The sequence below is a fragment of the Dicentrarchus labrax genome, unplaced genomic scaffold (assembly GCF_905237075.1).
Source record: "Dicentrarchus labrax unplaced genomic scaffold, dlabrax2021, whole genome shotgun sequence".
Lineage (NCBI taxonomy): Eukaryota > Metazoa > Chordata > Actinopteri > Moronidae > Dicentrarchus > Dicentrarchus labrax.
Window position 1 is genome coordinate 18,164,623 of NW_026136714.1, and position 22,147 is coordinate 18,186,769.

Consider the following 22,147-nt stretch of genomic DNA (forward strand, 5'->3'; position numbering starts at 1 on the left):
TTATCCAAGAGCAATATTAATTTCACTGCAGCAAAGGTTGGTGAATTTTGTGAATTTAACTTCTGTTACAGTTAAGGCGCAACTAAAAGTCAGTGAAATTAGTCTACTGGACTGCAGTATATGTAGTAATTAATCCTTTATCAACCAAACTGGTTTATATGTGAAAATGTGTAAAGGCATTCTCAGTGTACTGATGTACAATAGATAGCTGCAAAATCTTTAAGAAAACTGCACACATACAAAGAAGCCATTATGTGAAGGTGCCTCACAATGTTACAATGGTTTTCAGACACAGGTGATTGTCTGAGAAGAGTCAAGCAACAACTTGTTCTGTGAGCAAATTGGGTAGGAGCTTGACCTCCCTCCTAAGACCCCAGTTCTGTGAGCCAGTGGTGTTTGAGCTAATCTGACTGTGCCAGATGTTATACAGAACCATTTGGGAAGTTGCCATTGGAAACTGTTTCAAAAATACTTTGCATATGATTGGATGACCAATCTGTCCATCACAAGTAAACTTCAGATCAATAAACCATATAAAGTAGTCAAACTCTGTCAGGCGGGAGCAGAGTGAAAACATCTTTTCATTAAGAAAAGCCTTCAGAGCTTTTCTTTACTTTACTTTTTCTTTACTTTTCTTTACCAGTTCTGATGCTAGCAGCATCTACGCTAACCTCTATGCCACCATTGCTGCTTAACATACAGTCATACAGGTGAATCGGTTGAATATGGACCATTTTCTAATTGAGGATAATTGCATATTAAACTGTTGGCTATGGTTTCCCACTTTATAAGAACATTATTAGTCTCACTGAGAACAGTTTAACTTCTGTAAATGTTTAGCGTAGATATTTTACACGAGTATGTATTTAAAATTGATTAGAGTCAATTTAAAAGCTTTTAGAACTTGTATGTGCAACTGCCACTCACTACTAACAACCATTTGGCTCACCAGTCATATAATATATTTCTTATAAATAAGGAATTACAATACTTTGTTCAGCAGGATGGCCTGAGGGGGGATGCTTTGGATCCACAGGTCAAATAGAGTCTGACAAATAAAACATATTGAAGCATATTAAAATGGAAGGCCTGCTCCAATTATATAGTAGCCTAGTGCACTTCCATAAAGTTGGGGGATCAAATCAAATCAAAACAATTAATAGATCATCAAAAAAGTTGAAGATTAATTTAATATAATTATATATAATAAATTTAATTGTTGCAGCTCTAATGAAATAGTGATGGACCTATAGAGTCATCAACTGAATCTGCAGCTTTAAATGTTATATATATAGAGAATTCACAGCCACTAAAAGTTGCACTTACATCTCAGACTAAAACAATTGGCACTATGGTGCTAAGACCAGACTCCATTGACAAAAACAGTGATTTTATCGAGCAGATCATCGTAAAACACACGTCAAACTGGACAGAAACAAAATAAAACTCACCAAACCGTCTTTCAGACAACACTAAAGCTTCTTTGGTTGAAATAAACTCTTAATTTAAAACAGGCTACAATGATTGCCATGTAACATTAGATAATTCTTATGGACAAAGTGTCCAACGGAATTATGCAAATGATCCCTACAGCAATAGACTTTTTGTTTAACTAGAATCAGCCATAATATTTCTATCACAAAAATGGTTATTTTACCATCGTTTAACATCACTCAAAGTGGACAGAAACAAAATTAAACTCACCAAATCCATCTTTCCACTGTTCCAACATTTACCAACTTTAAATCATTAATTCACTGTAGATGTAGATAAGAAAACCAGCAGTTTTATTTGCTCTTCTCAGTTGTACATGGAAGGGCTTCACAAGCATTAGCATATACATGCAGGTAGACTGGTTTTGTAAATAAAGCACAGAGAGGATGTGATATCAACACAGGCAAAGTGAGTGTGACATCATTCTCTGCTCAGGACGCCATGACTCCACAATATCTTTACATAGCAAATAGTTGTTTGCTGTTATATTAGGCTGATGTTTCCAATCTCATATATATAATCTTTAAAGATCTTTTTTTTCCCCTGTGAGGTCAGCCACTTTACTGTTTTAGTTCACTCACGCTGCTCTCATAGCCCACAGCAGGCATTTAGCCTCTGGAGAAACATACGGACATCAAGAGATGGTGGAGACCAAAAACTGAGCTAAACGTAGAGTGGATATTGGACTCAGGTGTGCCCTGTGGGCAGAAACACAACTCTAAATGAATGATAAATGTAGCTTCTGCGTATGTTAACAAGCAAGTGTTTGCTAACAAGTTTGCTGCATCAACTTAAAAGTTGATAATATGTCAGGCAGACAATGCGACAACCATGCCCTCACTACACAGGAATTGGCCAGATGTACAGAGATGTGAAAATAAGATACAGACAGTGTGAGCATTTAAGACAAGTATAAATACCTGTGCCTTTAAATGTGGTAACAACACTTATCATGACCTAGTTTGCTTCAAGCTCAATGAACTCTTTGACCTTCTGAGCTTTGGTGCTTGAACGGTTGTTCATAGCCTTTGATCTTCTGACTCTGAGCAGAAACAAAAACCAAAACAACCTGATGCTACACTTCTTGTTCAAATAAACATTGTAAAGCCCATCTCATATTCTTGAATATGAATGAACAACAGCACTTGTTTTCACCCTCTTCTCTGTCATATGAAATACATAATTGGATCACATGTCATGCTCTATCATGTGTCTGCAGCTCTGTGAAACCCTAAAAAAAAAAAAAGATCATTCATCGTGTGCGTTGATCATTCCAGTGTATCCAAGGGATACCACCGACAATGCATAATTATATTAATGGAAACCAGTATTAACACTTCTTCTTGGTAATGATATAGGCTGCTATTCTTTCTAAAGCTTTTGGATAAAGCAGGGTCAGCGCTCAGTGTGTCTGAGGCACAATCTGGGTCCTTAAGGTTAATAATAGAGATGGAAAACAGAGATGTCGTAGAGGAATCTCCCATACACACAACATGCATTGAAGATCAGGACAGGTTAACGAGGAAGGCTTTGCGTATGGCTGACGTCATTGTGATCCTGATCAAAACCCCTGGTGTACAACTCATTTGTCGTTGAGGCAATAAGAGGACTGCCATCCTGAAAGGCTCTCCATCTCAGAGGATTTGAGGAAGATTAGACGGTTCTCAGGAGTAACTCCTTTGTTGTATTTGTGAACTAACTGTCAAGGGTGTTTTCCTGTGTCCTCATTCATTTCTAATACTTTTCTGTTGAGCATTTTTTTTCACATATTAGTTTATTTAAGTTCTGCAGAGAAAAATGTCACAAAAATAAATAATACAAACAACAAATAAAATGATAAGCACTTCCATCCAGACCAATTTTCTGCAGTAGCCAAAGCTAGTTGGTTCACAGGTATTGATAAAAATGTGTTTTACAGGGGGATTGTTGCCTAAATTTAACAACAAAAGAATTGCAGCCCACAACAGTACGTGACAACCAAAATATCTCACTCTGACCTGAATTCATGTTGGAGTTTCTATTATTTTGTCTTGTGGGCATACACCTAAATAAATAAATAAAAAGTGGCTAATGACTGTATTTTCCAAGCACTGTGAATGTCCTGGTAGCATATAAAACAATTTATAATGTATATTGGTTCTTTCTTCTTTTCACATAAGTTTGATGTAAAGAGTGCTACAGTGTGGTCAAATCCACATTAACTTCAACACAGAGAGACAACTTGTGGTTGCAGCTGAGCAAGTGAAGTTTTACTACTTTGCTACTCAATGTCACAGTTTCATTTAAAAAGGGAGATAGATAGATAGATAGATAGATAGATAGATAGATAGATAGATAGATAGATAGATAGATAGATAGATAGATAGATAGATAGATAGATAGAGACCATAGATGGGACATTAATAGTCCTGGGAATGAAAAGAGTGGTGGTACTAGACCATAAGGGGCACTGGAGATGTGAAATTTGGCACACAATGTAAAACCGCAGTAATCAATATTATTATATTAATAAAATGAAAATTCATTAAATGACAACTTTGATTCACAAAGTCTGTTATCATCAACCCTAGAAAGACACCTGTTTTCAGCAAAACAGCATTGAAAATCCCTGCGTGTGCTTCCTGCCCAGCAATAAAAACAACAGAGAGAAACCATCAAGAGATAAATGTCCTTCTGTGTCTGTTGGATGAATAATTTTTTTTGCCATCACTTAAGCTGTAACAACATTGTAAGGTGATATGTCAGACAATGTGCTGAGGAATTATTATGCCCCCAAGTGGCAAAAAAATCTATGAATACAATAAAAACGGGTCATGCTTTGCAGCAGGATGCATTGTGCCATTCATATACTGTATGTTGGCTTCAATTTTGAATTGTAATAAAGCAAAATAAAAATCGACTGCAACCTTCAACTATACATACTCGGGCTGTCCTCAATACCCTTTATTAGGCTCCAAAGATTTGGTAGTAATCAACAGCAAATATTTGAAGCTTTGGCAGGGAAGGGGGGAGACTTTTTATTTTTATTTCTATTATTATTTTTTTACACCATCTGCAATCGACCAACTCTCCAATACAGCCTACTTACAACCGCAACATGCTCTCAAACTCAAACTGGCTTGGGCCACTGCTGGTATTGTCAGGGCCACTACAAAAAAGCACAATATTCTGTATTTTCAATAAATGTAATATTTCAAACACTAACATCATACTTAACAAAAAAGGGCAAAAAGCAGTTTCTATACATTTTTATATCATAATTTTATAACATCGTTGTTGTTCGCAGTCAAACAACAAATAAAGGTCCAAAACCTGCTCTCTTCTTGACCTTTGCCATTATTTCGTGCCAAATTAATTTTAGTTTAAATTATAATTGTCTTTTTATTTTAAATTGATATGTATCAACTAGAAAAATATATATAATCTTGCAGGCCAGATTATATTATTTATATATTTTTGACATCATGTCACAGGCCGGAGGGAGGGGTATAGAGGTACAGAAATTGCCCCCGGGCCGTTAGTTTGGCACCACCGCTCTACAGAGAAACACGGAGAGAGACTCCTCCTCCACACATACCTCACCTACTGTTGAAAACTGAAACAAAACGCAGGTTGTGTTTTTTCTGCAACTTTGACTAAGAAAGTGCGAGAGAGAAACAGAAAAATGCGTGCAGCGATGTTCAAATATCTGAGCCTCAAAATGGAAAACCAAATACCTTCCCAACAAACGAATATCCAAATATTCGTCCAGCCCTAATACATCTTCACATCTTTTGTGTTCACTTCACAAAATGTTAGTCTAACTCAATGGATGCACAATTACTAATAACTGCGTCCAAAAGCACCTACGCTATAACATTGTTAACTATGAAAGGGTTTTCCAACGTTGCTTACTCTGTAGAAGGCATGAAAGCATATTAGGTGTGAAGTGAAATCAATATGCTAAGAAAACGTTGCTGCAGACCACAGTGTCACTTTGAAGATCTACAGTATGTACACAAGGTGAAGCCAGATGTTGCACTATTGTGGTTTATAATAGAAAGGCCACAACAACCCCCAATGCATTATACTTCCTGCTTTGAATTCAATAGATCAGGTATAAACAGATAAATAACTTATGAATGTTTTAAAACCTGTATTGTCTCTTTTATTGGCACATTGCTAGCTTGCATTACTGCCCTCTGCAGTCACCACAAATATATTTCATCTCTCATGCTCTTGCCAACAAGTGATACAAACAACACTACAGCACAAATAGTGGTCAAAAACTCTGCAAGGTCCCTTTAACCACATAGGTGTCATTGCAAATGGCTCGGCTGAAAATTTACATGTTTGTACTAATGTCTTCTAATACGCACCATCACAGTACAGACATTAATACAATTCTTTTTGGTGTTACAATTTATGTAACTTTTGAACAACATTGAAAAGGAAGGCTGAAATGAAATATAAATTTAGGATGAGAAAAAAATAAAAGACGCTCCCGTGCACTCCCAAAAAAGTAAGACTATGCTTCCTTTAACCAAAGGAAAAGTTAGAACCCCCTCCCCCTTTTACATATAGCCCCTTAGCATGCAGAACAGTTTGTGGTAGATATGTAATACTTGGTACACATGCTCATCATATAGGCCTATGCTTTAAGATTGCCAACATGTATTTTCTATGGTACACCTTTACTTTTGCTGAAGGGATTCATCCAAAAAAGGTAAAGTTATATATTTTCAGTTAGCACAAAAAGGTCAAATCATGACACAATCGATCAAATCTTAGTTTTAAAAAAAACTAATTCACATTCAAGATCTGTCAGGCTTAAACTGATATGTTGTAATATTGCTGTACAACAAATAATCTAGTACCCACAATGCTTTGCAAGGCATTCAAGGAACATAGTGAACATTTATCTTCATGCTGTAGGCTGCTCATTGCTGGCAGCACATTTGTACTTGATATTAGTTCTCTCTCCTCTTGGATTACATTCCTGTCCCCTGTCTGTGCAACAAACTTCACCTAATAGCTCAGACACAGCACTCAATATATGACTATATCTTCTATAATATGTATTCCTGTGGGGTTGGGCATTAGTGTGTGGCGCTCACAAGTGACTTTACTTTATGGTATTTTTATGTAATATTTCTCTAACAGCCTATCATATTCTCACTGGGACTTAAAGGTGTGTTGACGACGGCACACACAGATACTCAGTGGCGAGTTTATGGCGACCTTATTGCACTTAATGGTATTTGTTTTAATCTCCTGAGGCATCACCATAACATTCTTACAGGCCCTTAATGCTGTGCCCTGTCAGCGCTGCTCAATAGTGAGTTTCCAGTGACCTTATCGCACTTTATGGCATTTTTTATGTCCCGTAACAGCCTCTCACTGTGTTCGACTGCTTTAAGTGGTCTCAAAACCGACGGTCTGATATTCTCGACCACAAACACGGGGATATTATGGCCATTACGTAACGCAATTTACGGAATACCCCACGGGCCAATTAAACGGATAACGATATTTTGTAACAATTTCAGTAATCTGCTCGCCTTGCATAACAGCGGGCTCTGGATGCGCTGCGTGGACAGATGCGCAGGCTGGCGATATCGGTAATGGATTGTAAACACGGGCTGCCTATAGGCCTCGGCTGCCTCAGATATTATTCTGATGGAGAAGAGCCACCTTCTCTCCCCGCCACCTGCAGAATGCGCAAGTCTATAACAGCCCACTGCAGCCCCGTAGCCTCTTGATTTATTGCACTGCACAACACAGATAGCGAGCGGGCTTTAGCGGAGGTCTTTGCTAAAAAAAAAAAATGTATGCAACGACAACACAGACAACAGAAAACCAGTTTGGCGTAAAAAAAAAAAAAAAAAAAAAAAAAAAAAAGCCAGTGAAAAATATGCATAATGTGGCCTAGAAATAAATAACAGACGGTGACAGCCCTCAGTATTGATTTAGATGAAGATGCACAGCAGAGATTCAGTCATTCCGCTCAAATGGTGCTTACCTCCAGCGTTCGTATCTCTTTCTGTGTCAAGTCGTTGGATGTGGCACATTTGGTCCGTAAACCCTCCAAACTAGAAATGCTTATGTCTATCATATTTTGCACCAACTCGCACTGCTGCAAGGCTTTCTGCAAACTAAGATGCTGCTCCTCGCTTTTTGTCATCTCCTCGTTCATAGTTTTGCGAGCAGTAGTCGTTATTTTCCCGTTGCACTTTAAAAAAAAAATTAAATAAATCAAAACAACAACAACAACAACAAAATAATAATTCAGAAAAGAAACGTGGAGAAGCCCACGGAACAGAGCAACCTGCAAAACGCCATGAAACGAGATGCTGTGGGTTTACAGACGGGGTTTGAGCCGTGAGAGAGTCGACTCCATTGCAACAACAGTCCTCGTAGTTCCTGCTGTTTCATCAAGGTGTCTCTGGTTGTAGGCTAAATCAAACACAATATGAAGATACCAAGCCGGACTACGCGGTTTGCCACAGCATCCATTGGGTGCCCCTTCGTTTCAAATGGATGTTTTTAAAAAAAAAAGAAGAGAAGCTGTTCAGCGCATCATAAGCAGACGTATCGGAGGGGAAAGCCTGGTGGTTTTAAAGGTGCTGATGTGTGGATTGGATGCAGGTACTCCCTGTCTCCCTTGGCAGCAGCTGCATCCCGGTTTGCTCCCACCACACCGACATGTTTCCTGTCAATCAAACCCACAGCAACAGCAACAGCATCGCATCGCCCAGGCACCGCCGTGAGGGGCCGCTCTCGCGAGATGATAGCGCTGAGTGCAGTGGGCTGCGCTGCTTTGACCAGTCTCCAGGCCTGTGTGTGTGTGTGTGTGTGTGTGTGTGTGTGTGTGTGTGTGTGTGTGAGAGAGAGAGAGAGAGAGAGAGAGAGAGAGAGAGAGAGTGGGGGACACAACTGACACTTTTCACATGTTTTGGAGGAAAGATGTAGGGTCATCATCGTTTTTACACACATCCTAGATGTGTGCACTGCCATACAGGACACCTACACACATGCCTACACTCACCTACAGCCTACACACACACTATTTCTATATAGTGTGTTATAGTGGGTTTCAATCTGTCTTTTCTCCCTTCTCTTTACAGTGATTTGTGCATTTATGGTACTTTTTTTATTTATTTATTGACAGCATTTTTAAGCTTTGAAAGTCTCATCATATTAGGACGAATTTAAACTTACCTCACTTAACCTTTTTAGAGATGTTTTTAGAGACTTCCTGCTTATACCTTAAACTCCACTACATTTATTTGATGACTTAAGTTATTTCATTTGAGTCAGATCAATAATAAAACATATAATCAACTATTAAGTTATAATGTATTATTACAGATTAAGATTTAATTATTGTATTGATCCCCAGGGGCAAATGACCCAGTAGTCACTTGTGCTGTATAAACTAATTAAAATTAGCTCCACCCTTACCAGTTAAAACATTAAGTGATAATGCAATAAGGCAACTCTGGTTAGTACTTTTACTTTAAGTATATTTTGATGCTAATACTTTTGAATGCAAGTCTTCTACCTGTAGCAGAGTATTCTGTGGTATTGCACTTGTACTTAGATCTGAGTACTTCTTCCACTACTGTTTGTCTGTTTGCAGCTATAAGGTGAAATAATAATCAAAATGCAGGCTTGTCATGTGTTCTGAAATGAAATGAATGAAATGCTGGTACATGACATATGTACTGCACAGAAATAAGCATGTTTGATTATCATCACATATTGCCCACATAATTTACATAGAAAGTCAGTGGAGAAAATATTTAATCAAACAGCTCGAAGCGAAATCAGGTTCAAATGAGCTTAAGATTATGAGAGAATTACGTGTCCTGCTGTATGTAAGCACTAGACACTGGACAAAAGTTGTGAGAAGAATTGCAATATAAGAAAGACCACGTTGAAGTAAAGGTGAGTATAGTTCAGAGGGGAATGAATGGGATTTATTTCCTTAAATTGTAAGTAAATTGTAAAGTAAAAATCTGACCCATGTGTAGAATTTTAAGGCCTTTTTACTTTTTTTTTTATTGTTGGGTCAGGTATAAACATCATAACTACTTGATCATAACAGTGATGAAGTTACTTGTAAAGGACTAGGCTATACAAAATTGTCTTATGGGCTTAACTGAATTGTGACAATTTGCTCTCTTTAGACCATTGGTGGGAGAAATCCCAGCAGAGGGGGGTCTGAACTGTACACAGCAATGTCATCTCTCATGAGGCAGAGGAGAACACTAGTGGGAAATTTATATGACATTTTCTCTGTCACCTGCAGAGACTTCAGCCAGCATTGGGTCCAGCCCAGCTGAAAAGACTGGCTAGTAGAGAGAGACATAGAACAGCATATTAAGCTGATTCTTGGTTTAATCATTTTAATTTTATATAAAATGTTTTCAAGAACGCATTTGTTCCAGAAATGTATTTACAAAGTGCACTTAAATAGCCTATGTGCAAGCAGCATGGTATATGCTTTTAAATGCTTTACATTTCATATCTTTCACACACTTTTTACAGTGGCTTGCTATGTCATCGAGACCCCGCCCACAGGAGCCGACAAAGTGATCCCATTGGTTGTACGCCGTGACGTTTGACGCATGTTTTGTAGTGCCGCGCGCCAAACACTGCCACTAACAGAGTGGAAGTGCTAAAAACTCTTAAAGTATTTAACCCGCGTTGGAGCTAAATTCTCAGATAGAGAACACATGGCTTCTACAAATAAAGCACCCTTACAGACCAGAAATTTACCTTGGTGAGTTAAAAGTCGTCGTTTATCACAAATTAGTTAAAATAGTTAGTGCTAGCTAGCTAACATGCCTACTATGTATTCAAGCTAGCTGCTCCCCTCATTATTAGGTGCCTGTCCTCTATTCAGGCTTTTCTGGGCTTTTTGTTTTTACAAATAACGCTAGATATTCCTCATACTTGTAAAACGATTATTTAATGTGAAGCAATGTCAGCTTTTCTTTATTTCGGCACATATAATAGCTAGTTATTCCATCAAGCATCGCCGTTTTGCCACTTGAACCCGCTGGCTCATAGGAAATGCTGCAGTGTCTGCAGACGATGAAGTTGACATTTGTTTGATATATATTTGTGCATGGTGCAAATTATAGATGCCGAATTGAAAAGTGGCACCCAACAATTTGAAGTCTGCGACGTTAGTCACAGATTATAGCATACGTACCCAAACCAATTAGTAACAGGTTTTAAAATAGAGAAATTTGAATTAAGTTCCTTCTGTAGTTTACACCAGTATAGAGAGGGGTTAACAAGTTGGTAATATGTTATGTTATTTTGAGTTAGTCCTGTACTTACAGCAACAGTCTTTTAGCAAAAGAAAAGTATTTAATGTTGATAACAATATTGATGGAAGATCTATTTCTGCTCCATATTTCAGGGTTGAAAAATACAGACCACAGAAACTTGATGATCTGATCTCACATAAAGATATTCTAAGCACCAGTAAGTATGTGGACTTCCAGAATATGTATTATGCTTATTCTTAAAGCATCTGCACAACAGGGTTTATCAGTAACACCTTCCACTAAAGGATTATAAATCTACTGTCCCATTTATTTTTCATGTTTTATTAAATTTAATTATTACTACCAAACAGTACATAAATATGAATTACAAAGTCATAAGATACTTATTTACATTGAACTCATAAACCTTTGCTGCTGTCTCTCAGAGTGGCTGTCTTGTCTTTATTGTTTACTATAATTGTTATAAGAGTTAATAATTAAAGATACGAAAGCCACAACTTTCAAAACTTTCCTCATGTTTTCAATTAATAGTACTGTTCAACTATTTTTCATGTCTTTAGTCCAGAGGTTTATTAGTGAGGACAAGCTCCCCCATCTCTTGTTCTATGGCCCCCCTGGAACAGGCAAAACCACCACCATCCTCGCCTGTGCCAGGCAGCTGTACAAGGACAGAGAGTTCAACTCTATGGTGTTGGAGGTACGCTACAACTCCTCGTTTGACACTTTTGGTTTATTAGCTTTTCTTTATTTTTGCTCCTGAGATCTTCAGTAGTTCGGGATTTTGTGGCTATTGATTTGATGTTTGACTGATTTCGTTGTGCAGCTAAACGCATCAGATGACAGAGGTATTGATGTAGTACGAGGTCCCGTTCTAAGTTTTGCCAGCACCAGGACCATCTTCAAGTAAGACAAAAAAAATCCATCTACTACACTTGTTACATACCTTCTGTTCAGAAATAAATTTTCTTTATGCTCTTCTCTTTATTTGCAACACATAACTACAAGGTGAAATATCTAAACTGCTGCCTTTTTGTCCATCCCTCTTGTCCTCCAGGAAGGGTTTCAAGTTGGTGATACTGGATGAGGCCGATGCCATGACCCAAGATGCCCAGAATGCATTGCGGCGAGGTAAAGCCATCTGTTCTGCCGGGCGTTGCCCACTGTGAGCCACACGCCTCACTGAGCAGCCTGACAATTTGGCTGCTGGTGAATTATAGTGTATCTGCTTGTACACCTTGATATTCATTTTAAACCGAAACCTCTCTTTAAGATTTGGTTTTAACTATTGATTAAGCTCAACTGGAACACTTTGTATTAGTGAAATCTAACTACTATTTTTTTTTTTACATGCGCTTGTGTCATCATGGTAGGGCTGCAAATAACAATTGTTTTCATTATAGATTAATCTGCCAATTATTTTCATGATTAATTATTTGTCAAAAAATTTGTTACTTGCAATTTCCCAGAAAAAAACTTTATTGTGCCATTAGCAAATTCTGTGGTCAGAAGTCAAATAGCTTTGAACAATGACATTTCCTAATCCAAGTGTTTACAACTTTTCTACAGATTATTACTAAAACTATAGAAGTTATAGAAAAAGTAAAAAACAGTCTTGTCTAAAAAAAGGCCACACATACATGCAGTATGTGTATGTATATATATATATATATATATAAAACTAATTTTATTATGTATATAAATTAAATAACATTTTAGATGCAGCATTGTATCTTTCACGTTTCTTTGTTACACCGACTTCTGACTTGTGCTTTCTTCTCCTCTCGCTGTCTCAGTGATTGAGAAGTACACAGAAAACACTCGATTCTGTCTGATCTGCAACTACCTGTCCAAGATCATCCCGGCCCTGCAGTCTCGCTGCACCAGGTTTCGTTTCGGCCCGCTGTCCCCGGACCAGATGATCCCTCGGCTGGAGCATGTAGTCCAGCAGGAGAGGTGTGTGTTTGTGTGAAGGGTAATAATGTTTCTACACCCACAAAACTAGTAAGACCATCTGCAAGACATTGTCAGTACTTGTTGGCCTTTACACTGTTATGCTCCATTATGTCATTATGCTACCAGTTTGGGTTTCACAGGAAACGTGTTGTTATTTTTTAGCACAAAAAAGGAATTACTTAAAAGGAAGGAGCTGTTTATCTAACCCTTTGGACAGATTTCTCCAAACTTGAGTTTTCTTACTGTGACTAATAATGTTTAATAATGTTAAACGTTGATTAAAAAAATCACATCCCTTTTGTAACAGCAATCGATATAGTTCATGGGAAAGACGCCCTAAATTTAGGTTATATCAGAGGCAGTAGCATGAAATAAAATAATATCACAGTTTGACAGAAATACATTTATGTTCCAGTAGGACACACACAGTTTAGCTTTACATTGATCTAACAGATTTCATCTTTTTGTGGCAGCCTTGACATAACTCCAGATGGAATGAAGGCCATTGTGACCTTAGCATCAGGTGATATGAGAAGATCGCTCAACATACTGCAGGTGCGACCAACCTCTTGACCACCGTGCCTTGTAGCATTCTGTCACTGTTCTGTTAAGAGTTTTCATTCATATCGTGTTTTAAAACAGCTGAAAAACAAATACATTACACTTATTAAATATAATTATAGAAGGGTACTAACTGTATTCCACCTCTGTTTTCAGAGCACCAGTATGGCGTACGAGAAGGTCACGGAGGACACCGTGTACACCTGCACAGGTCACCCCCTCCGCTCGGACATAGCCAACATCCTTGACTGGTCGCTCAACAAAGACTTCACCACAGCTTACAAACGTATCCTTTACCTCGTCTTGTCATCGAGGATAATTCACTCAGAAAGCTTCACTATAGAATAACGGGTGCATATTTCTGTTTATATAACCAACAAGCTTTTTATCCATCTTGTGAAACCACCAGTTCTGTTTGTGTTATTTTAAATCCTTAACGCCTTCTTCACAGAAATCCTTCAGCTCAAGACTTTGAAAGGTTTGGCCCTGCATGATATCCTCACTGAGGTTCATCTGCTCATACACAGAGGTAAGATTTAGGACACTGCAGATGGCAGCACGTGTAAAAATTCAATCAGCAAGTTCTCCAAGGGAAAAGAACATATTTTTTTTAAAGTTTTATGCTGGCATTTTCAATTTGTGTTAACCAATGTAAAATAAGAGTTTTCACCATTAGAACTATTACTTGAGCTGTGGTTGGTATAGTCTGTACTATACTTGTAGGTTAAGTCTCATTGCTCTCTAAGGAGGGTTCGTGTATTTAATATTTCTCCATTTAGATGCTGTTTAGCTCTTTTGTTGCTTACTTTCTGTTGTTGGTACTAGACAAGTATCTGAATTATTTTTTTCTTTTCCCCCCAACAAGTGGACTTCCCTCCAGCTATTCGGATCGGTCTGCTCATCAAGTTGGCTGACATCGAGTAAGTGAGCTCATTCGTGCTTCCTCTCTATAAACAAATATTAACAGGAAGGCTAAGCTTACATTGCATACAAGTAATTCAGAATAACACATTAACACCATGAAGGCATCCAGATGTTTGCTTCTTGACTTACCATGCATCATCTCCTCAGACACAGGCTCGCCTCAGGAACCGATGAGAAGATCCAGCTGAGCTCCATGGTGGCAGCTTTCCAGGCAGTGAGAGACCTTGTGGTCAGCGAGGCCTCATAGATACAGTAACTGCTGTAGCCCACAGCGAATCCCGTCTCCTGACTTTGTCACCAACACTGTGGTGGCTACCATCACTTCTGTTTGTACCACAATGACAATACAGCTAGAATTTAGGCGATATTTTTGCAAGAATCTATTATTCCTCTGCAAGAGAAATGGATCTTACTTTTCCTACCAAACAGTTTGGCCAAAATCTTCCCCTCCCTGTGGCTGTGGTGTGCAACGATGCCATGGATAGCTGAGAATAGGTAGGTTTTCTTTTCAGCCAAACAGGTGATTTTACTGATCAGTACACTCTCTTTATAAGTCAGTGAAATCACTTGAGTTTGTTTATTTAGAGAGAAAACAGAGGCCCTTGAGTGTCCATTGCATGATTGCCCACCACTGCTCTACAGAGTTGATGTAGAGTGCAGACATAAATGCTCGCAGCTATCTGAGTCACTCACATCTGCATACAAGCTGAGCAAAATGAAAGGCAGACATTTGTAACTCTAGTTACCAAAAAAGACCTGTCCTTTGGGCACTTAAAATATGGACCGTAAATTTAGTTGCCAGTGTAGGAACTTGCTGTCACCAATTCTTCCATTAAAAATCTATGATGAGGTAAAAAATATTGAAGAAATGTTGTAATGTTACAAACACCATACACACCTATAAGAAAATGTTTGGGACGTGAACATGTGTTTGAATCTGTTTAATAAAACTACTTTCTATAAGTCCAGTCTTTGTTATATTAAAATTAAAATGTGCTGATACAGTAATAGAGCATGTCCTGTTTTGTAATGATAGACAGGAATTAGAAACATATACATTTGATATTTACACAATAAATTAGGAGTATAAAATTGTGATATTCAAGTCAAGCATTTGAACATTGAGTTTATGCATCGTCTTACAGTAGTAGTGCAATAAATGAAATCCCTAATGTAGAAATGTTGCATCTAAGGTAGATTACAGTGAAGCCCGATCCACACAACACGCATGAGCAGTGCATGTGCTTTCCTGTTTTGTTTTTTTTTGCTGCTCATGTTGACAGGTCAGAGCAGCGAGTGTGTCTCATCTCACTACAGTTTCAGTGTATAGTTATAGAATGTCACATACGGAAAAAAAAATTAACTCAAGACTTCCTTCATCTGTTTCAGAAATTAAAAGCTCCATAGCGTTTCTGTCGGCAGTATCCATTCATTTGTAAACAAGGCTTTCATCGTATTTATCAAAGACAAACGCAACGTAGAACGACAGGGCTGGCATTAGCAGCGCCGCAGTAGAAATGCTCTCTGTGTGTGAGCTGCAGCAGTTCAGCGAGGTAGCTCACGCATGCTGTGTGGACAAGGGCTGAGAGATGCTTCCAGTGCTCCAACAAGCTTTGAAAGCATCTCGATTAGCAAACCAAAAAAAAATTATTATTAGTGTATAACAATCCCTTGCTGTAAATGTCAGTGGTTATTGTGTTAGTGCTCCTATTTAGCCTTCCCACTCCTCTTCATCTGAGGAGCAGCAGGTCTTGAGGTGGTCGGGGATGTTTCTGTAGGTGAGGTACTCGAGAATCCTCTTGGGGAGGGGCAGCGGCTCCATCTGGTGTGTGGAGACCGAGTGGCGCAGGATGGATCGGCACAGGTGGCACAGGCTGGGCACCTTACTCGGAGCCTTCCAGAACCTCACGTGGCCGTCTCTGGTTCTGTCACAGAAAGGTATTGGTTAGTGTCCAAGAGGGCTTCATGCACTGCAACTTCAGAAAACATACAGACTATAAAAGGAAGTCTCTCACTTACACTGAAAAGGTGGAAACACTAAACAGGTTAGAATGTCTTGAATAGGGGCTGCAGTTTCAATTAAAGCGCTGAAAACAGTTGGAGTCGAGTTTAAAAAGTAAGAAATGAAAGAGGTTAAAGTGCCAGAGAAAAAGTGCGCACTGTGGTTTATTTGAGCAGCTGAATAAATTTGAAACACTACAGTTCTGTATCTGCAGCACTTTTCTGTAAGTTGTGTATGTGGTTGATTTCAGTTTGCTAATGTTTTATCTGACCAATTATCCAAAAGATTGAATTATATTCAACTGAAAAAAGCAGCAAATAGCCAAATGATTAACTATTCATTTTAGCTCTATAATTATGTTTTACCTAAAAGAAATGAGAATTTGGAGCCAGCAGGGAAGTGGGTTGCTGAACTCTTAAGTCTACAAGCAGTAAGTAAACGCTTGATGGATTTTTTTACCCCGTGGCAACCACTCCCCCTCCGCGATGGTAGTTGCAGCAGAGTCCATTAGAGTCTCGGTCCGCCTTGGTCTGCATCACCATCCCTTTCTTTCCTGGCTCCCAGATCCGAAGAGCTCTGCAAACACAACACATCCCTCTGTAATTATTCTGTCCACAAACGTACATGATGAACTAATACAACAGATTCATGAGAGGGAAGTGATAAACTACTCACCTGTCGTCAGTGACAATCGCCAAATACAAACCGTTGGGGGAGAACTGTATTGCTGAGATTTGGTTTTGCCCGTAATCTTCAAAGTAGTCGCTGTGGATAAAAAACAAAACAAAAACGTAGAATAGCTTTTAAGAATGATATTACTCTGTACTAAGTAGCCATACAGCTTGTCAGAAATCCTCAATGGTCATGACTCGAATGTCAAATTTTACTTTCAAGCAGTGTGTCAGATGTAAACAGTTATTATAATGGTGTAGACTGCAGCTTACCCAAGAAAACTGGCATCAAATATCTACTTTCTTAGAACAAAATCAAGTTCTCTATGTGAAACTGTTTACCTACAGTACTAGAGATGTGATCTAAGATGCACTTGCCACCAATGTGAAGGTTTACCTAGTTGTGCTCAAGATATGAGTTCTAGGAATGCACACGCCTTTCATTTCCAGCACTAAATGATCAGTATGTTCTGAGACTGAAAACTGAGTGTGAACCTACACCAGGGTGGCCAGTTTCTCTGCAGTGTACGGGTCCCAGAGGTCGATCCACCAGCTGGAGCCACTGAAGGCTGCGGTGGCGAGCAGCGCCCCGTCAGGAGAGAAGTCACAGGAAGACAGGAGATACAAGGTCTTACGGGTCCCTCCTGTCAGGTTCCTCATGAACGTATACGACCGCAGACTCCACAGACACACCATCTGATGAAGGTAAAACCATGAAGGGTTAATGAGTCTTTATACATCGCTGTAAGGAGTATTTTTTCTAATTGGGAATAATTCATGTAGGTTTAGTGGAAGCTCAGTTATTCTGCCCTACAGTAATTACTGCAGAGAAAGTCTACTGATTTGATTATCAGTGATGTACTGACTCAGTGAATGTCAACAGGACGGGCTGGAACACGCAGCAAACGGTTTAAAGTGCGATCGTGTTCTTAGAGTCTGGTGTTACACAATGTTAATCTGTCTGCTTTTTTTTTTTTTTTTTTTGCAAATGAGAATGTGACACATTAGCAGTTTAACAGGAGTGGGAAAAGCTCCCCGGCGCTCCAAATGTCTCCAAACAAAGAGAACAAACTGCTAAACTTTCTGTCAGCATTACAACAACTAAACACAGGATGAAGACAACCAGATCGCTGCAAGTTTGGGAGCAACAGACAAACGCACCAACAAGCAAACTGTGCACTGGAAAGAAACATCTTAAAAGCTACAAGTAGTCAGTTGAGTCGGTGCTCAGTTAAACCCTTCTGGACTCACAAATCACCAAATAAATGTAAACATTTGCCATCAAAAGGAAATACTGCCTGAATGAATGCTGAATTATAAAGAAAAAGATGCTCACTTTGATTAACAATCATCACGGTGTCTTTGAAAAAAGCAGGGCAAAGGAAACAGTCCTATTCTCTTGAACTGAGGTGCTGAATATTTACCTCTTTTGCACCCTTCTGTTTACTGGAGGAAATGGTCATTGAATTAACTGATTTCACAAAAAAGTTCCTGAATTGATCTAGATTAAAGACCATCATGCAGGGGGAGCTTTGCTCTGTTAGAAAGAGAAGGGACTTTGGGAATTTAGAAGTATTGTAGTTTTAAATACAGGTGTATCAAAACAACACATGCACAAAACAAATATATCTGACAAACAATCCCCTTCAGGGTCTATAGGAGTGAAAATGAAAATGTTTCTCTTTTTGTTTTGCAAAACCAACATACTTTTACAATAACATACTCACTCTGTCAAATCTGCCGACAGACGCGATCATGCTGCAGTCTGATGAGACACTGCAGCTGCTGATCCAGTCTTTATGGCCAGAAAGCACGTGCACCTTTTTACCTACGACCGACAGAAAAAAAAAGGTCTAATTGAACTGAATGAGACGGACTACAAAAGCATCACTGGATACAAATAGAAAATGGTGGAGAATGTGACTCCTGTATGTGTAAACATTAACATGTGTTTGCTTTTCTCTTCCATTCGAAAACAGAAGGTTTGGTTCAGTTGGACTGCACGGTGACAAAACACAGAGGCGAAGTGATAAATACACAGAAAGAAGCAGAAAAATATTCAGGTGATGATTTAAAAACTGAAATTTCACATCCTCAATGCTTATTTCCTGCTGTTGCTGTTCCTATGTGTGTGTCAATATCTCACAGTGAGCATTTAATGGCTTTAATGTTTGAGCAGGGACAGTTCAATGTACAAGAGGTGCGTTCATGGATGCTCCGACAGTTCACAATTCAGTCAGCAGCCGAAAAGCCTCGCACTGATTAGCAATGTTGTCTGCAAACCAAAAACCTGAGCACAAATAATGTGGAAACATGGCGTACATGTTTCTTACTTCTCACATGTTAATATTCCCTGCAGCCGTGAGATGCAGTTGGCAGCTCTGGAGAAAGCAAGGTGGCCATAAGATAGCTTTACAGAAGCTGAATGTTAAGTATCGAGTCTCAGACTTTCTCCTCAATCAAAACATCCCGATGATGGTGTTACGTAAAAACAAGCTTTTAAAATGTGTTCTGTGACTGATTACCAGTCTTTAACCTGGACCACTGGCAGCCTGAAAGGTTGGAAATAAATATAAAAACACATTGTATGTTTTGGGAAATGGTCTAAAGTCTACATTAAACAAAACACACACTTAAGTGTGATATCTCATAATGAAATGGCTGTTTGGAAATGTCCGCCCTGAATGTAAACAACTGCTCCTCAAACTATTTACTTATCAAAATGCAACACAAACATACTGTTTCATAAGTAAACACTTAAGTCATATCAGTGAGGGGTTGTTTCTGAAGACTACAAACGGAGCAATTACAAGAGGAGGTGTAAAAATCAGACGGCTGATTGTGTCAAGGATTTATTTGAAGAAATTACTTTACATCAGTTATTAAAGTATTCTACAAAAGTGCACATACCTTTATGAGCCAGGTCCCAAATCCTCAAAGTCTTGTCCCGAGAAGAAGATATGAGCGTGAGCGTTCCGTTCTGAGGGAAGACGAGGTCCCTCACAACACCTTCGTGGCCATGGAGATCAAACACAGCATCACCTGAAATCACATAAAGATATTTTTAATAATCAGCAAAAACAGAATTACATGAAAACAGCGCAGGTAACATCTTTACCCGCAGGAATCTCACCTGTTAACACATTCCAGATTTTGATCACCCCGTTCTCCAAGCCTGTGGCCAGAAGCAGGCTGTTGTTCCCTTTTGGTGGTCCTTTAACTGGGCATCCTGCCGCAGTAGATTTTGGAGGTCTGGGTCCGAATGCGAGGCCCCATACTGGGTGACCACAACTGAAGCTCTTGTCTCCTCTGTCAGTCTCTCCATTCTGACTCTCTCTGTGGGTGAGAAGAGCATCAAGTACGCAGATACCATAAAAATCTCACATGTAGGAGGTGTGAAGCTGAAGTTGATGATTATATGATGCTGCCTTTATGTGCTGATGGAATTGTCAGAATTAGATGTAACAGCCCAACAGAGTGATGAATACAACTGGGAAAGTCTACATTTTCTGGTTCCAATGTTTTTCATTTGAATGGGACATGGGAAGGAGCTAATAACAAAGATTTGATATATTTGTTCTCCTGCCGCCAGACAACAACAATCATTCCAAACATGCAACCGTTTCTTTGGTAACAGATCTTCTGCTCCAATTGTTTTTAAGAGCAATTTGGCATATTGTGTGCCAAACTAAAAGGTTATGTTTTGATATTGGGTACCTAAGTGCAGCTATCATATTGGCACTGATGGAAACACAAAACAAACCCCAGCCCTTGTGAACACAAGGACCTGGAATGAAAAGGAAATCCTTTCTGAGCACTTTAAGTCTGGTTAAATCATGGACCAGGGACAAGTACAGCTATCAAAATGGGGCCTGTTTTAAGGGTGTGGGAAGTGCAGAGAACATTGTATGTTCAAAATTAAAGAAAGAAAGAAAGAAACAAGACACTTTAGAATAAACAATTACATGTTGTGTTTGTATTTATCCATTTAGACTAATACAGCCATGAAATTGTGAAATAATCCAATAAATACTCTTCTTATTTTAATGAAATGTTATTTTATCCTGCTGAGTTTATTGCTGCACACTTTTAATCCAAAATGTCTGTTTATACTGAGCCAGTTTTCATCCCAACATATTTAAAGATCAAGACAAACGGGGCCGTTATGTGATTGATTTTTTCAGGATATTATTTGCCTATTCATTTCATACTGTATAAAGCTATTCCAACAATGCATTTTAATATATTTATGATAAAACAAAAAGGCATTAATCTTTGATTATATTAGATTTTTTCAGTTGAGCTTGTAATTTATATTTGAAGGAATAATATCATAATGGTATTAATAAGTCAAATATACATGAGCTTGTTCTATCCCACTGTGGTTTGAGTTCTCACATATAAAAACAGCCTCCATGTTTACTTGCTCCAACCCTTTTAACAGGAGCCTGAATGTACGAGGGACACCTGAATGCATCATGTGTGGATTAAACGTTCAGACAAACTAAACCTACTCGGAGTCGAGGGGCCAGGCGACCACCCAGACGATCCCGTGTCCCATCGACCAGGCGAACCAGGCTCCGTCCGGGGAGAAGTCCACGCTCCACGTCTCGCATCCCGCTCGGCCCTCCAAGGACGGTGGACGCCTGGTCTTCAGCTCCAGGATAAGAGCCGGGTCGGACGCTGGAGAAGGACGAACCAGCAACATAAAGTCAAAGGTTAAGCAGACTCATCCCTCACAGACACTGACTGCAGCTCGTTTTCCTCCATTTTCTAACCACCGTCCCCGCTCGCTCGCGCGTTTCCTCTGAAAGGTTTCTCCGGAGACCGCTGCCTGGTTACGGGGCGTTGCGATGACAACATGACATAGCTCGGGTATTATTCATAAATGTGCGACTTACATGTCGTTTGTAGCTCCGCGTTTTTTTCCGTGGAGCACATCGTTTTCCTCTTCACATTCTCCGCTTTATCGCTGGCTTCCTGAATGCGTCCTACCTGTCAGAGGAGACACTCTCATGTCCGGAGAGAGCTGGGACTCCTCTGTACTCCCGCGACACTGTTTGATGCTGTTTGCTATGGGAAAAATGTGCGAAGGAGAAACAAAATGTTCAGCTGGTTTCCTGTTGGATGACTCACTTTGTACCATTGGCTGCAATGTTGCCCAACGTAGTCACGTTTTTCTTTTATTACGTAACCTCACTAAGCCATGCCACACCCCCCTCATTAAGTTAGAATACATGTTAACTATAACCCCCTTT

The 22,147-nt window shown here is 39.2% G+C and overlaps 3 protein-coding genes across 6 annotated transcripts in view; 1 reads left to right on the top strand and 2 right to left on the bottom strand.

The window, feature by feature from the left end:
• Positions 1–8,385, bottom strand: part of ksr2 (kinase suppressor of ras 2) — a 107,997-nt gene extending 99,612 nt beyond the window's left edge. For all 4 annotated transcript variants that reach the window (XM_051423818.1, XM_051423819.1, XM_051423817.1 and 1 more), the window contains exon 1: positions 7,496–8,385. In XM_051423818.1, coding sequence (XP_051279778.1) covers positions 7,496–7,669 — 174 coding nt within the window. In that variant the 5' untranslated portion in view covers positions 7,670–8,385. The remainder of the gene's footprint in view (positions 1–7,495) is intronic.
• Positions 8,386–10,103: 1,718 nt separating this feature from the next.
• On the top strand, positions 10,104–15,179 carry rfc5 (replication factor C (activator 1) 5). The gene is made up of 11 exons (XM_051423901.1): positions 10,104–10,261; positions 10,910–10,974; positions 11,339–11,475; positions 11,602–11,681; positions 11,833–11,906; positions 12,572–12,731; positions 13,205–13,286; positions 13,449–13,578; positions 13,744–13,821; positions 14,158–14,212; positions 14,364–15,179. Exons 1-11 carry the CDS (start codon positions 10,215–10,217, stop codon positions 14,461–14,463), a joined length of 1,008 nt encoding a protein of 335 aa, XP_051279861.1. The 5' UTR covers positions 10,104–10,214; the 3' UTR covers positions 14,464–15,179.
• Positions 15,143–22,079, bottom strand: wsb2 (WD repeat and SOCS box containing 2). Its single transcript, XM_051423898.1, has 9 exons — positions 21,791–22,079; positions 21,404–21,572; positions 20,023–20,225; positions 19,800–19,931; positions 18,617–18,717; positions 17,389–17,585; positions 16,894–16,983; positions 16,678–16,794; positions 15,143–16,141 (listed from the first exon to the last, which is right to left on the bottom strand). Exons 1-9 carry the CDS (start codon positions 21,828–21,830, stop codon positions 15,928–15,930), a joined length of 1,263 nt encoding a protein of 420 aa, XP_051279858.1. The 5' UTR covers positions 21,831–22,079; the 3' UTR covers positions 15,143–15,927.
• Between the last annotated feature and the right edge of the window lie 68 nt (positions 22,080–22,147).

Excerpts from the sequence above, each read along its gene's own strand:
- rfc5 (XM_051423901.1), top strand. The coding sequence starts at position 10,215 with ATGGCTTCTACAAATAAAGCACCCTTACAGACCAGAAATTTACCTTG. Across the intron at positions 13,822-14,157 it reads TCATCTGCTCATACACAGAG|TGGACTTCCCTCCAGCTATT; the intron begins GTAAGATTTAGG and ends CCCCCCAACAAG. Across the intron at positions 14,213-14,363 it reads ATCAAGTTGGCTGACATCGA|ACACAGGCTCGCCTCAGGAA; the intron begins GTAAGTGAGCTC and ends TCATCTCCTCAG.
- wsb2 (XM_051423898.1), bottom strand. The coding sequence starts at position 21,830 with ATGTGCTCCACGGAAAAAAACGCGGAGCTACAAACGACAT. Across the intron at positions 20,226-21,403 it reads GCCTGGCCCCTCGACTCCGA|AGAGAGTCAGAATGGAGAGA; the intron begins GTAGGTTTAGTT and ends TCTCACCCACAG. Across the intron at positions 17,586-18,616 it reads CTGTCGGCAGATTTGACAGA|ATGGTGTGTCTGTGGAGTCT; the intron begins GTGAGTATGTTA and ends TACCTTCATCAG.